Source organism: Hylobates moloch, unplaced genomic scaffold (genome assembly GCF_009828535.3).
Source record: "Hylobates moloch isolate HMO894 unplaced genomic scaffold, HMol_V3 SCAFFOLD_4, whole genome shotgun sequence".
In the NCBI taxonomy this organism is placed as follows: domain Eukaryota; kingdom Metazoa; phylum Chordata; class Mammalia; order Primates; family Hylobatidae; genus Hylobates; species Hylobates moloch.
Genome location: NW_026652279.1, coordinates 63862832 through 63878642, shown reverse-complemented (window position 1 = coordinate 63878642; position 15811 = coordinate 63862832). Strand labels below are relative to the sequence as shown.

The window sequence follows — 15811 nt, the reverse complement described above, 5'->3', positions numbered from 1 at the left end:
CGTAGCAATCATACATGAAAAGGTTTATTTCTGGGCTCTCTAATCTATTGCATTGGTCAATATGTGTGTCTTTATGCAAACACCACAATATTTTTATTATTGTAGCTTTATACTAAGTTTTGAAGTCAAGAAATGTGAATCCTCCAGCTTTGCTCTTCTTTATTGGTTATTTAAGGTCCCTTGAAATATAATGTGAATGTGAATTCTAGGGTGGACTTCTGTGTTTCTGCCAAAAAAAAGCTGTTGTTGGAATTCTGTTAGTTATGTTGAATCGAAGTGGTGAAAGTGCCATCCTGGCCCTGTTCATTATCTTAGAGGAAAAACTTTCAATTTGTAACTGTTGAGTATGATGTTCACTGTGGGTTATATAAACATACATACAGCTTTTATTATGTCAAAGTAATTTTCTTTTATTCCTAGCTTTTGAGTGTTTTTATCATGAAACTGTGATGAGTTTTGTCAAATGTTTTCTTCTTCACCAATTTAGATCATTGTGGAGCTCTTCCCCCTTTATTCAGTTAATTTGGTGTGTTACATTGACTGACTTTCATATTTGAGCCACCCTGACATTCAAATTATTAATTTGAATTAATTCCATTTGGCCATGGTGTATAATACTTTTAATATGCTGCTGAATTCCATTTGCTAGTATTTTCCTGGGGATTTTTTTAAGAATGCTTAAGGGATATTGGTCTATAGTAATGTGGGGGTTTTTTGTAGTGTCTTTGTCTGGCTTTAGTATCAAGGTAATGTTCATAGAATGAATCAAAATGTCTCTCTCCTCTTCGATTTTTTAGGATGAAGTTTGAGGAGGATTTGTGTTCATTCTTTAAATGTGTGGTAGACTTCACCAATAAAGCCATCGTCGTCAGGTCCAAGGATTTTCTTTATCAAGAGATTTTTTATTACTAATTTAATCTTCTTACTAGTTATAGGTCTATTCAGGTTTTTTATTTCTTCATCATCTAGTCTTGATAGGTTTTGTGTTCCTAGGAATTTTTCCATTTTATCCAGGTTATCTAATTTTTCACATACGATCATTCATAGTACTGTCATAATCCTTTTTATTTCTGTAGAATTCGTAGTAACATTGCACCTTCATTCTGGTTTTAGTAATTTCAGTCTTCTCTTCATTTTCTTGGGCAATCTAGATAAAAGTTCGTTAATTTTGTTGTTCTTTTGGAAGAACCAACTTTTGGTTTTGTGGATTCTCTCTATTGTTTTTCTATTCTCTATTTTATTTATCTTTCTTCTAATTTTTATTTCCTTATTCTTGTTACCCTTGGGTTTAGTTTGTTCTTCTCTTGTTCCTTACGTTGTTAAGGTAGGTTGTTGTTTTCAGATCTTCCTCTTTTTCAATACAGACATATATAGCCACAAATTTCCTCCTTGGCTCTGCTTTGGATGTGTGTCCTACAAATTGTAATATGAGGTACTTTCATTTTCAGTAGTCACTAAGTATTTTCTAATTTTCTTTGTGATTTCTTCTTTGATCCATTGGTTGTTTGAGAGTTTATTGTTTATACACAAATTTATGGACTTTTCTGTTTTTCTTCTGTTATTTACTTCTTACTTTATCTGTTGTAATCAGAGAACATACTTTCTATGAAATCTACTATTTGAAATCTCTTGATACTTAAATTTATTGTCTAACATATGGCTTATCAAAGAAAATATTCCACATGAAATTTTGTCCTATTTTTCTTGGGTATAGTGTGTACTTCTGTTAGATCTAGTTGGTTTATTGTGTCATTCAAGTCCTTTATATTCTTATCTTCTCTCTGGTCATTCTGTCCATTTTTCAGAGTGGGATTTTGAAATGTTTGTCGTCTGTTTCTCCCTTCAATTCTGTCAATTTTTGTTTGATATATTTTGATGGTCTGTTGTTAGTTATGTTAATGTTTGTAATTGTTGTATCTTAAAATCAAGGGTATTTTTAAAATAGATGACAATTTGGACTATGTATACACTGAAAAAGAAGAAGGGGGGAATTTAAAAACTTGATAAAACAAAAGATTTAAGGATATGAAAAGGTATAAAATCAAGGAACCTAGTGGAGGATTGACTTTGGAGAGTAGAAGCTGCCACATCTCCCAAGACTGGAGTGTTGTGAATCTAGATAGCTTTATGAGGAACATGCATAAATTGAAGGAAATCATGCCTGATTCTATTGCATTTCTACACAAGTAGTAGAAGAGTTGTTATGGGAATTTGAGGACAAACTTTCCTTTAAGGTGAATGTTTGGAATAATTATTGAAATTGAAAAGAAAAGTAGCAGATCATGAAAATGCTGGACCGTGAAGAGCAAGTTCTACTACTGTTTTTTCAAGGCCCCAGCAGGTGCAACCAACCAAAAATCTTTATCAAAGTTATTAATTGTATGCAATGTAAGTATCCAGTAGAGATGATCTTTTGGCCTGTTGTTCCAATTATATGTGCTAGTTGTATACATTTTTTCCCCAAACTTGCCAGCCCTCATCTTGGTCCTGGAGAAAAATAATTAACTAATCATGCTGAACATTCAGCTGATGCTGAAGAACATAAATGTGTTATGGCAGTGATGTGCATGCTTATGTGATTTTCTACATGAACACTCAACTCCCCAAATGTAAGAGTGAAGATAATAGAAACTATGGTTTGTAGAGCATGTACAAAAGGAAAACAAGGATGCCAAAAGGGAACTGAGGATGGTAGTGAAGGGATAATTCAGGTAACAGACCATGAGTCCATGCTAGATAAAGAAGGAAATAAAGAGTCTAATAAACTAGAAATAATCGAAAGTATATGGACTAGAAGTCTTTATTGCATAGACGAGAAAGTATAGTTTTGTATGAGAGTAAGAGAGGAAGGGAAAGAAGAATGTGGCCAGAAAGTAGGGTACTGGCAGTAGTGTGCTAAAGCCAGATCATACCAGTTTGCAAGAGCTGATTGATAAACTGTTAGTAGCTTAAAATTTGCTATGTTGGGAGAATTTACACCACAGGAATTGGCAAATGCTACAAATCAGGGCTTTCTGTCTTACTTTTCTCTAGAGAGCAGGTTTACCACCATAATAGTAGGTTGATGTTTAAGATTTCTAAAGTGAGGCAGTTTTAGAAATGACAACTTCCAGATGTCCATTTGGGAGTCTGTGGCTGAAGTAAAGATGAGATTAATATACTTAATAAACTAATGTAACTAACATTTATATGTGCTTTCTATGGGTTAGGCATTATTCCAGTCCCATGCATTAGCTCACTTATTGTTTACAACAGCACTGTGAAGTAGTTATTACCACTATCCTCATTTTACCAGTGACCAAACTGAGGCAAGGCAAGTTAGGTGACTTGCCCAATGTCAAACAATTGATAAATCATTTATTCATTTCTTATGCAAATATGTATTGACAGACTACAGTAGGGCAGGTACTTTTCTGGATCCTGGAATACAGAAGTAAGCAAAAGAGAAATAAAAAATTTAGTGGGTAGAGAAATAAGAATTCAGCAAAATATATGGTAAGTCAGATGGTGTTATTGCTGTGGAGAAAAATAAAGCAGGGAAAAGGCAAGTGGAGTTGAGAATGGGTTTCAGGATTACATTGAGTGGCAGAGAAGGTCTCACTGAAACATGGCATTTGAGTAAAGATTAGAAGAAGGTAAGGGAGCAAATAAAGTGGATAGCTGAGGGAAAATATTCCAGGGAATAGTAATAGCAAGTGCCAGTTCTCTGAAGTAGGAGCATTTTATTTCTATAGAACTGCAAATAAGTATTTATGCTTGATTAACATAATGCCTGTTTTTCCTAAAACAATGCCAAATTATGCATGTTGTCCCTTCACAATTATTAGCATGAGCCTTTTACTCTGCAGTTAGAATAATAAAATATATAGTCACCCTACCATTATGGCTAGAGAGGATTATGTAAGAAGAATAGTAAAAGATAAAGTCAGAGCAGATGGAGACAGAAAGGGAAACATCTCTTGGACAGCAATGATTCTTATATTTGGCTATATATTATAATAATTTAAATTTGAAGACCTTTTAAAAATCTCAAGTTCCAGGCTTTACCCCAGATCAATGAAATCAAAATCTCTTGGGATGGGACATACGCATCAATATTTGTCAAAAGTTCCCCCAGTTGAGTCCAATATGCAGCCAAGTTGGAAAACTACTGAAATGAGACATAGTAGGCCATTATAATGACTTTGACTTTTCTCTGAGTAATATGGGAAGCCACTGTAGTCTTTGGAATAGAGGCATAGCATGATGACCTAATTACTATATTTCATAAGGATCTGGTTGCTGTATTGAGAAGAGACTACAGTGAGGCACAAATAGATGCAGGGAAATTAGGAGGCTTTTGCCATAATCCAGGTAAGAGATAATGATGCTTTAAACTAGGATCATTGCAGTGGAGTTTATGGGAAATGGTCAAAGTCTATGATGTATGTTAAAAGTAGAGCCAATAGGATTTGCTGATGGATTGGATAAAGTGTATAAAAGAAAGAGAGAATGAAGGACAACATTTACGTACAAAATAAGTTCAATGATAGGCAATAACTGTTTCCTAAGGTTATTGCACTATAGTATTAAATGGCTAATAGACATAAAACCCCTAGAACAGTGTCTGCCACATAATCAGGTATTCATAAGGTCATCTATTATTATTATATTTCAGAAGATATCACTAACAGTCATAAAATTCTGTTATTTCCTGATCTGTTTTTTCAGGTGGCTAAAAATAGTTTCAATTTTTACCATTAAAAAATGTAGATATACTTCAGGAATATGAGTGTTGAAATAACATATATAAGTGCATATCAGCATTTCTAAAGCAATGTGAGACATTTGAAGAGTTTCTTTGAGCAAATGCGAAGCAAATATTAATTTAAAAATTAAAGAGATCTTTTAAATATTTATGTACTCAAATTATAAATCTAGTAAATATGGCATTTCACATTATACTAGTTATTTATTAATAATGAGAGCTGTATTTTATTAGCACACTTTTCTTGTAAATTGTGTGCATGTGGTTATATTTGTGCTGAGGTAGAAGAGTGAAATTAATCTTAATAACACTCATTTTATATTCAGCAATGGAAAAGAAGAAAATTGCATTTACCCACCAATAACTGTTTGTTTGTTTGTTTATTTATTTATTTATTTATTTATTTATTTGGAGCCTTTGTTGCCCAGGCTGGAGTGTAGTGGCGTGATCATAGTTCACCGCAACCTCAAACTCCTGGGCTCGAGATTCTCCCAACTTAGCCTCTCGAATAGCTGGGACTACAGACATACACCACCGTGCTAGCTAATTTTTTATTTTTGTAGAGATGGGGTTTTACTATGTTACCCAGGCTTGTCTCAATCTCCTGGCCTCAAATGATCCTCCTGCTTCAGCCTCCCAAAATGCTGGGATTAGAGATGTGAGCCACCATGCCTGGCCAACTGTTTTTAAGCCATAAAAATTATAGTTGAAACATACCTTAATTACATTTTTAAGAGAAAAATAGGTTAAACTTCATGCAGTAGAATGTTATCATTTACTACACCTGTGTCAGCTTAATGCTAAATACTATTGTAAAAATAATGTGACATCAGACATGCACATATATGAGAGCATGGTGTGCTTAGAACCAAGCATATGGTATGGATGAGTGAACTTTTTTTGTAAATTAGGAGTTTGAGCAGCAGTATTCAATAGCATGAGTATACCTCTTTAAACATTGTATTAACTGATACCATGAAATTATAATTTATAATTCTCATTAATTCTTCTTTTGCATACGAAACTTGACATTGATCTTTTGATTGTATATAATTTAAAATTATACATAAAGAAATTCTATGTATTTTTCCTGAACTCCTCTATGGTCACTCCTATCCCTGTGTTTGTGCCATTTATGAGATATTGGATTTACAGAACTGAATATTAAACCCTAAATTTATAATTCTCAACCAGGCCCAATAACCAGAATCACCGTCTTAGGGAGACTTCACCAGATACATATGCAGACACGCACAGATATGGTCTGCAAAAACTTCCCTGGATTATTCTGATATGCTCTAATGATGCTTCATCAAGATGATGGCACTTTGTGACACCCTGCCCCAAATAATAACTTAAATTTAATTTTGACTTTGTATAAATATAACACACAGTAACTAGTATGTATTACTTTCATATAAATCTAAGCAGAAGTTATTTTGAACAAAGCAAATTCGGTAGTAACCTTTGTAAGCTAAAGCTATCTTATATTCAGATTCATTTTTAGCTCTTAACATGTAATTCTGAAATCCAACCACCATGTTTCACAAATCCATATCTACTTATGTTCTTCCTAGGTTTTTAGGTGTATCAGAAATAACATTTTTAGTTTTCTTATTATTTAAATCACTGATTTCCCTCTTGGTGGCCTCCCTCAACTACAACTAAAAATATAACTGTGCCTAGCTTAAGTTCAAAATGCATGATGACTACAAGAGAAAGATCTTTGAAGGATTTATTAAGTTAAATTATAGTAAGATTTTCAACTGGGAAGACTACAAGAACCAAGACAATTTTCAATAAAAAGGAGAGAGTTATTTATTTGGTGGTTATTTTAAAAACAAGAGTGATTTGGTGTTTTCAAATCTATAAATAATCCCAAACATTTCCTTTTCAAATTCAACATCATTTTAAAAAGTCATAGTATAGTCACCTTTTTGATTTAGAAACATATAAAAACTGAAATTTAACTTTAAACTTAAGTTATAGAAGTAATCCTCCAAGGACTGTTTTCTGCAAAGTCATTTATAAATCAATTGTTCAGAACTTATAATGCATTTTTCCATAAATATTTCTTTTAAAGACATTGCTGAAGTCCCTGGGCAGACTTATAGAAGCCTCTTTAACACAGACCACAGCTAAAAGATGAAACGTCCAATAGGAAAGAGGCCTGGAAGTTTCCTTCAAAGTGGGGAAAGCGTGTTTTCCTTCCCTCTACGTGACTTGCCCTGGGCAAAAATTTTAAGGCAATTTTTCTATGTATCTACCTATTTCTTCATCTTCCTTCCAAGTCCTCAAATATAAAACTTTTATTGTGAGAAATCACATGTGGTAGCACTTCTTCATCCCCTCTTGCCTGAGTTTAGGTCTTTTTCCACCTTATAAAATAACCTGTAACCTGGACTGTCATCCCATCCTAATCTCAGTTTCCATTTTCTCATTGGCACAAATCTTAGCTGGATATAAGGTTAGATTGATTTATGCGAGTATGTGACTCACAAATACTATTCTAATTCCTCCAGATGATTTTTCATCTTTTACTGGATTTGTAAACCCCAAAAATATTTTAATAGAGGAATTTCAGAGAGCAAAACAAAAATAAGTGGAAACAGGCGAATAATATGGGTGAGGATATTTTTGTACCAAAGGACAATCAGTACCCCAAAAGTCAGATCCTCTGTGTTGTTCTGGCTCTTCAGAGATGCCCATCTTTTGTCTCTTATGAACCCTTTGCATTTCTGACATCCAGTTTTTTGAGAATGATCTCTAGCAACACAAAAATGGGAACAAGAGGCTTGAAGTGTCCAGTGTTTGCATACCTTGGTCTTTCGTAAACCATCTAGTAAGGTAAATGTCCTGTGTAGCCATTTTATAGCTCAAGTTGAAGGTTTGGAATTAATAATTTTACAAGGCTTCCACTTAGCCTTCTTTTTTTGTCATTTTGTTTTGAAAGGCTAGTGTCATTTCTTATAATTCATAGTTAGTGAACCAAAAAGGCTTTTGATATACATATGGACCAAATTTCCATTACTTCATTTTTTAGCTTAAATTGTCATTATCCAATAGTATTTATTGAACCAGATTTGTGAGGAATCTGTGAAATTTGTTTATTGTAGGTACCCATGACACCACATTGTGAAGGGTATCCTCTAAATGTTTGTAGAATCAGTGACATGCAATTTTTGTTAATTCTCCCCAAGAATAGCAGCTTATCATCTACCGGTTATAGTGTCGTCTATCATCATATTTAACATTTTAAGGACACTGAATCACCAGAGTTATCTGCTTTAGTAATGCACATTTCTCAGCAAGAAAGTTTGAGGGCAGTGATTTATATTATGGTCCATAGATCTTTGACAGTTTCTAAGCTATTCGGTTGGTGGGCTTGACATCAGTGATTCTCCAGTGAAGATCCAGAAAGAAATATAGCAGATATCTATATAAGATATTTAGTTCCCTTTTCCTCGCTCTTCAGCAAAAATATAAAAATTTTGTAGTAGTCATAATCAGAGTCTTGTCCTCAAAAGTGGAGATGGCTGCAAGTGTAGTCAACCCTTCAGTACTTCTTGTTCATTCATGATCTTTGCAGAGAATCTCCTATAGTAAATATGACTTTTCATTAAAAATACTTCAAGAGAATATCTTACCACATAATGAAAGTTTGAAAAGCTTCACTCCTTTAAGAGAAAAATAAATGAATTCAGTTTAGTTCAATTTAGTGGATATCTATTAAATATCCACTGTGCCAGGCAAGGTGCTAGGCCCTGGGATTACAAGGGTGAACAAGACAAGATATGCTCATTGTTCTCGAGATCATGTTCAATCCAGTGGGAGAGACAAACATATACGTATTTGGTTTTAGCCAAGGTTTGAGATCTATTTTAGAGACAAAGCCAAGTTGGACCAAGTTTCTCTCTCTATTGCTCTCAAATCACCCTGTTTTGCTTCCCACATTGACTCCTAGCAGCTAGAATTATAGTAACTGGCCCATAGGATACTCAGGGAGTGTCGTTAGAAGGAATAAACTTGACGATTCAGCAAGGGCCTCCTGGAAGAGATAATACATGTCGCAAAAAACTCAGGTGACAAAGACTAGAATGACTTTCCTGGAAGAGGGAACTGTATAAGCAAAACACATTAGATATAAAACAGCATGTTGTAGGGGTGAATTGAGCACATGCAAAAAAAAAAAAAAGTAAAGCAGAATAAGGGTATGCAACTAAAGATATGAGCAAGGGTCAGGTCTTTGTATTCATGACTAAGACACTGCACTTTATTCTGTCATTGAAAATCATTGAAGTGTTTAAAGCAAGTCACAGGATAAGATTTGTGTTTTCACAGAAAACTTTGTTAGAAAGTAATGTGATGGCTTCAGAACAGCCTGGGACTCAGATCCTATGTTTGTCATAACCTCAGTCTGAGTACTTGAGCTCAGCCTAAGATGAATGGACACTGAGAGGCTTGAAGTGTATATAGATACAGTCCATGAAGCAGGGCCTTGACAACCATTGTGAAGTGATTGGGTTACCACATGACAATGCAACATGTCATTTACTGCTCAGATCTGGGGATGCCGTGTTCTGGTGTCTGAGAGAGTCTGATGGAGCTCTGCAGCTTTTAGAAACAGCAGGCATTATTATGTATAGCTTTCAGAAACCCCTTCCAATCAGGCTCACCCTTTCTGTCAGTTAGAGGGTAAAATCCATGTTTCTCAGCAGTCAGGTTGAGAGAGCAAAAAAAAGAGGGATGAAGACAAACTGAATTCTAGCTACTAATCTCTGAGATGCAGTATATAAACATGCCATATTCACTCTCTTTCATTTGAATCTGCCTTCCTGGGAAGAGACCATATGTCATAAAAAATTCATAGTTTCTTTTAGATTAATCTGCAGTAGGAAGCCCCAAAGTATTAAATCTTAGTGCTCTCACATTTTTCTCCTCCCCTCATAAACAATTCGATTCAATTCGAATTAATATTTATCGAGTGCTAACACAAGGCATGGCAATATAGTGGATACTGTAATAGAACTGCTACATAAAAGGGATAATATTCATGTCCTACTTTAGGAAAAGGAAACCGTCTGTTTTATACAAGACAGTATGAACAATATAGCAATAACAACCATTGCACCACAAGATAGGATCAACAGTTATTTAATTCTGTCACTGTTTATTAACCATCTACCATATTCAAGGAAACCAATATGTCCTAAACCAAACTTGAGGAGGCTATGTTGAGGAAGACCAGAAAAAGGAATATAGATTTTGTTTGAATAAGAGAGTTGTGTCATTTGTAGAGAAATAGGTTCGTGCTATACCTCATGTATGAATAAATGGGGCTATTTCTCTCAGCCAGACAGAGGTGAATAGATCCTCATTTATTGATTTATCTGAAGTGTTTTTGTTTGTTTGCTTTTGGTTAAATGACCTTAGAGGTCTTTATACATTGCTTTATTTTGCCAAATTATGCTACCCAAACTAGCCCAGAATTAGGTAAAATTTGGTTCAGTTGTTTTTCCAAAAACTCCAATAGATAAGAATACAGGCTCTGTCATTGCCTGGATTCAAATCCAGACTCCACCACTTACTAGGTTATTAGATCTCTTTGTCCTTCAGTTTCACCATCTACAAGATGAAGATAATCACTACATTTACATCACATCAATATTGAGAGAATGAAATAAAATAACACCTGTAAAAACCTTAGTCTGGGACTGGCTTACAGTGTTCAATGAATGTTAGCTATTTTTCTCCTATAATAATGTGGAAGAAATTAAGATATGCATTCCCAAAAGCATAAAGAACTATTTTTAGAGCTTTTTTTTTCCATCAAGCCCACATTTTGTAAACAGTAGATAGACCAATGGATAGATGGGTGAATCTTGGATAAATAGACAGATGATTGTAGTGATAGAGAGATAAAGTAACACAGGTTGAGTTCCCTGGGAAAGATTATAAAAAGATGTGCACTCAGGAACTTTGTTGGGAGGGCTCACAGGATCAGCTTCCTTATTCCTATAGCTTCCAGGGTTTTGGAAGCTGGTAGTCCTTAACCGAATCACTCCCTAGGGAATGCTCTTGGCTAAAGAAAGCTACCTCACCTAAGGCCGTGACCCCTTTACACGAGCAGCCTGAATCCAGTGATTGATGTAGGAGGACAGGGGCCCAGTCTTTTTTTCCTCAGTTTGAGCCAACTCAGGAGTTATCCAGAACATCCCATAAAATAGACGAAGGCCTTTGGGTGAAGGCACTGAACTGTAACCTGCTGCTGCCCAATCCTGCTTTCTTCTCTTCCTCAAAGATATTGATGCTGAGAGTGTGTAATCAAAGATCATGATTTAATGAAACTCATAAGATTTACTGCTTCACCAAGGACATTCTTGAGAAAAACTAGCTTTTTTTTTTTTTTAATCTTTCTGTGAGTGCCTGTGTGAGAGAAGAATATGAGAATACTAGTATAGATTGGTTTGGTGCTACTGACTTGCTTCCTGATAAGACTTCTGCAGTTTTACCCATCAGAGTTTTGTACCATTTGTGCAAATATCAACCTAGTGAAAAAAGGCAAAAACATGTACTTAGTGCTATTATGAAAATAATTTTGACCTCATGGACCCCTGAGAATGTCTTGGCCAATGGATTAGAAGTAAATATCCTACATTTATAGTCCTATAAAAGAACATAAAGAAAGTAGTTTAGATTCTTTTAATACACCAAAATCTTATTTTTAAAATGATACCACTTACCATTATTAGAACCGTTATTACCATGATGATTGAAATGAAAGCAGTTAATCTAAATCTTCAAATGTTGGTGAAAAAATATTTTAAGATTAATTTTTAAAATAACTTGCATAATAGCCAAGAAGTAGAAGTAACTCAAATATCCATCAACTGATGAATACACAAAAGGAGTAGAAATTATCCAGCAATAAAATGAATAAATTACTGATACATGCTACGATGTGGATGAACCTTGAAAACATACTAGGTGAAAGAAGACAGTCACAAAAGACCACATATTGTATGATTCCATTCAAGAGATATCCAGAATAGGCAAATATATAGAGCTAGAAAGTAGATTACTGGTTGCCCGGGGTGGTGGGAGGGGTTAGGAGAAGTGAGGAGTTATTCCTAGTAAAGATGGGCCTTTTCAGAGGGGATGATGAAAATGTTCTAGAATTGATTTTGGTGATAGTTGTACAACTCCACGAATAAGGTAAAAACTGAACTGTATACTTTAAAAGATGCATTGTATGGTACACGAATTATATTTCAATAAAAGTATTAAAAAACAAATTGGTGCTTTGTACACACTCAGCATAGATAGAACATTAAATTTCAGCCTTATTAAGTAACTATTTCTCATCATATATGTGGGAGCATATGTTGAGAAGTGAGTTTTCAGGAAAGTGAGAAGGGAATTTTCTGACTCATTAAAATTGCAAAAAAACACATATAATAGCAGTAATAACAAGGACTAACTATTATTAAATTAAGTGAGGAGCTGTGCTGTCTGCTTTATACATGATTCTCCCTGCAATTCTGAGTTAGATGACTCTATTCTCATCGTGTAGATAAGGAAACAGACACTCGAGTTTTCAGGTGCCCCATTAACATTCACTACTACTTTAAAATTCTGCTTGACAAGAATTATGATAGGAGGCAACTCCATTTTTGAATAGGTAAAAAAGCCAACTTTTAAACTTCAGTGTACTTCATTTTAGGTCGAAAGAACTTGTACTTTCAATTCCACTCAAAGGTTTCAAGATTCCAAATAGAAGAGTGGTAGGTAGTGTACATGATAGAAGAGGCAGATTTCATCTAATAGTGTACTGTCTAAGAAAATGGATTTGAAACATAAAGAGCTAATAACACCAAAGATTTTCTTTGCTAGGTCATCCTTTATACATTAATTATACAGAAGTGCCGGCTTAAATGGATATTCTTGCTGTAAGAGTGTTTTCTTAAGAGAGGGTTCTTTCCCTTACTCTGCACTTGAGTTGGGAGATATTATCAGAGAGCTATCAGAGAGATAAGTTGACAGAGCAAGGCAAAGTTTATTCCATTTGTAGTATAAGCTTATTCATTTACCTGAACAATTAATCATCATTGTATAGGAGACTGTGTTACCATGACAGCTAGGGTCAGATCATCTGTGTCCTGAAGCTGCACTATGGTTTGAAATCAGATATGTATTCATAAAAACTGCTTTAACTTTTGAAGTTTTCAAGTTTCTCTTATTTGTGCTTCTAATGTAGCACATAAAGTAATATAGCCCTACAATCTACTGCTAGATATTCATTTTTAATATCATTCATAAATAAATGTTGCCTGATGTGTAAAAAAAAGAATTTTTCATATTGCTCTATAACTCCATTAAAGACAATCTCCAAATAACTAGGTAGAATAATATGCATTATTTTTCACACTTAAAATATTTTTATTTTTATTTCCTCTAATTTCAAGGGTACTATTTGTATACTATTTGTATCTGGTCTTGTTGGTGCATACATTTTGCTCAAATAACAATTGGATATTTGTTAACTCTTGAAAATGAAAACATTATTTTAAAATCAAGGTGGAGGGAATAAGGTGGGATTGATTACTTGGATGGGATTGATACTAATACCATGCCTGACTCATTCTCCACATCATTTAATTTAATCCTTCCAATCAGGAGCTAAAATAGTCTCATTTTTCTGTCAATTGCTAACAACTTTTCTATCTTCCCTATATAATGATAAAAATGGAAAAATTTCTTTATTTTCTGTTTGCTTGTGCTTTCTTCATTCTTCTGCTGCTTTCCTATACTTGTTTCTTGTTTATACCATCCCTTTTTTTTTTTCCTGAGTCACCTGGCCTGACTACTATTTTTCACAGTATCTCCAGTTATCACACGGGTTTTATCCAGTCCTAGGTTTTGCTGCCCTTCTACCCAGCTGTACAGCTGGTTCAAAGCTCACAACTATGGAAAGTGGATTCTATTTGTTTGGTAGCCTTTTTTTTGGCAGCCTTTGCTCTTACTTTATTTCACTTTAGTTCTCTCCTATTACCTAAGCTTTTGAAATAATTTTGTCCTGAGAGTTTATTTGGTTGATTTCCTTCTGTCCTTTGTTTAGTTGTCCTTCACTACTTCCAGTTAGATTTTCCCTTTTCTTTAAATGTCAAACAAATTATTACTTTTCCTTATGAATATAGTCAATGATCACCAAAGTTGATGCTTATCTTCATTTGATCCAATAAAAATAAATGTAAGGATCTTATTTAATACACACGCACACACACTGCATTAAAATAAATCAATTTACACAATTGTGATTCTCTTGCAGAAGCATGATGGCCACTTCACAGTCATCCAGTTGGTCGGAATGCTCCGAGGCATTGCGTCGGGCATGAAGTATCTTTCTGATATGGGTTATGTTCATCGAGACCTAGCGGCTCGGAATATACTGGTCAATAGCAACTTAGTATGCAAAGTTTCTGATTTTGGTCTCTCCAGAGTGCTGGAAGATGATCCAGAAGCTGCTTATACGACAACTGTAAGTTTATATGCCCTTTCCTAATATAGTTTGTTTACTTTTCTTGTTTTTAATGTTATTAGAGTAATTCTGTTTCTGCCTTCCTAATTTTCTGCTTATATTTATTACTTTGCTAATTTGATATCACTATTTAATTGAGAAGTATTTGCTTTGAGTGTCTAGTTTATAACAACAACAACAACAAAAAAGAAAACAAAAACTTTCATATTTGACTGTTTTCTTTCTTTCATTGTCCTGAGACTTTAACATCATGCTTAACGTCCATGTCTTGACTGGATGTTATAACATGGGCTGAAGTATCTTTGATGATTTAATAATTTTCTTTAATTAGAGTTCTGTGTATCTAAATGGCAGAATTAATTACTACCTCAGTAATAGTGAGGAACCAGTGATTATAAAATGACTTTTTTTCCAAATGTTTTTGAATGATCTGATCATACTTATAATGAACAATATGGGTTTCTTTGGAGATATACAAGTATACTGTAAACCTTTTCCTAAATGATACTTGGAGAAAATGTGAGCAGAAATGCAAATTTAAAACTTTAGAACCAAACTGTCATCCACAAATTATATCACTTCAATTTGTCCTATGAATAGTGTAAATATTTCTGACTGTCCTAAACCAATTCATTTCATTGATCTCTTTGGTTGTTGTTCTGAGGAATTTGATCTCAAAGTCTCTGTTGTGCTATCTTCAAGCTACTAATTCATAAAGTTATATTCTGTTATTTTTTAAACAAACCTTCACCATTAACCCATTTGGCAGTCAGTTTCAATGAAAAATAAGTCATTAAAGCTACTCAAAAGATTTTTATTATATTCTCATTTTCTCACTTTACACATTATTTTAAAAGATGCAACTTCATTATTGAGTTCTTTTTTATTTCATGCTCTGTGAGTTTTTTTGAAATTTTGCTGTATTCAGTTACTCCAGAATAAAATGCAAGTTTAATATTGTGAATGGAATATGTTATGCCTAACTACATTTGCTTTGTAGAAATGTTCTCTATTAATTTAACAATGGTATTTTTCACAGTTTCTTCAACAAAGAAGTATAGTTCTAAGGAAAATAAATTAACCTCTCATTGTCTGATATATAAAGTAGCAGTGCAGCAGTATCTATTAGATCTTTTAATTTGACCAAAATGCTTCATAAAAATAAAAGTCTGTCAGTTCTGAAAACAATTTGTTCAGTTTAGAAAAAGCAGTATTTTCAACTCCATTTTTAAATTGGAAAATATCATAATTATTTTCATTTTTCTCAAGGTCTTTATTTTCTTTTATCTTTACAAATTTATAACTTAAAATAACTTTTGAAGTTATATAACAATGAATATAAAATTTTTCCATTAAGCACATTATTTCTAATGCTGAATAATGTTTAAAAGTGTTATACAAATATTCAAAATGTAATATTTATAAAAATTGCAACAAATACAATCTACCAAAAGAATAAAATATGATGAGAAATTACTAGACTCTTTGTGGCAGTAAGCCTATATAAATAGACTTGAAATTTAATA

General features: G+C 33.8%; 1 protein-coding gene across 4 annotated transcripts in view; it reads left to right on the top strand.

Annotated features, from left to right (window-relative positions):
- Positions 1–15811, top strand: part of EPHA6 (EPH receptor A6) — a 960796-nt gene that overhangs the window by 836659 nt on the left and 108326 nt on the right. For all 4 annotated transcript variants that reach the window (XM_032150357.2, XM_032150356.2, XM_058437624.1 and 1 more), the window contains one exon: positions 14076–14285. In XM_032150357.2, the coding sequence (XP_032006248.1) occupies positions 14076–14285 (210 nt within the window). The remainder of the gene's footprint in view (positions 1–14075; positions 14286–15811) is intronic.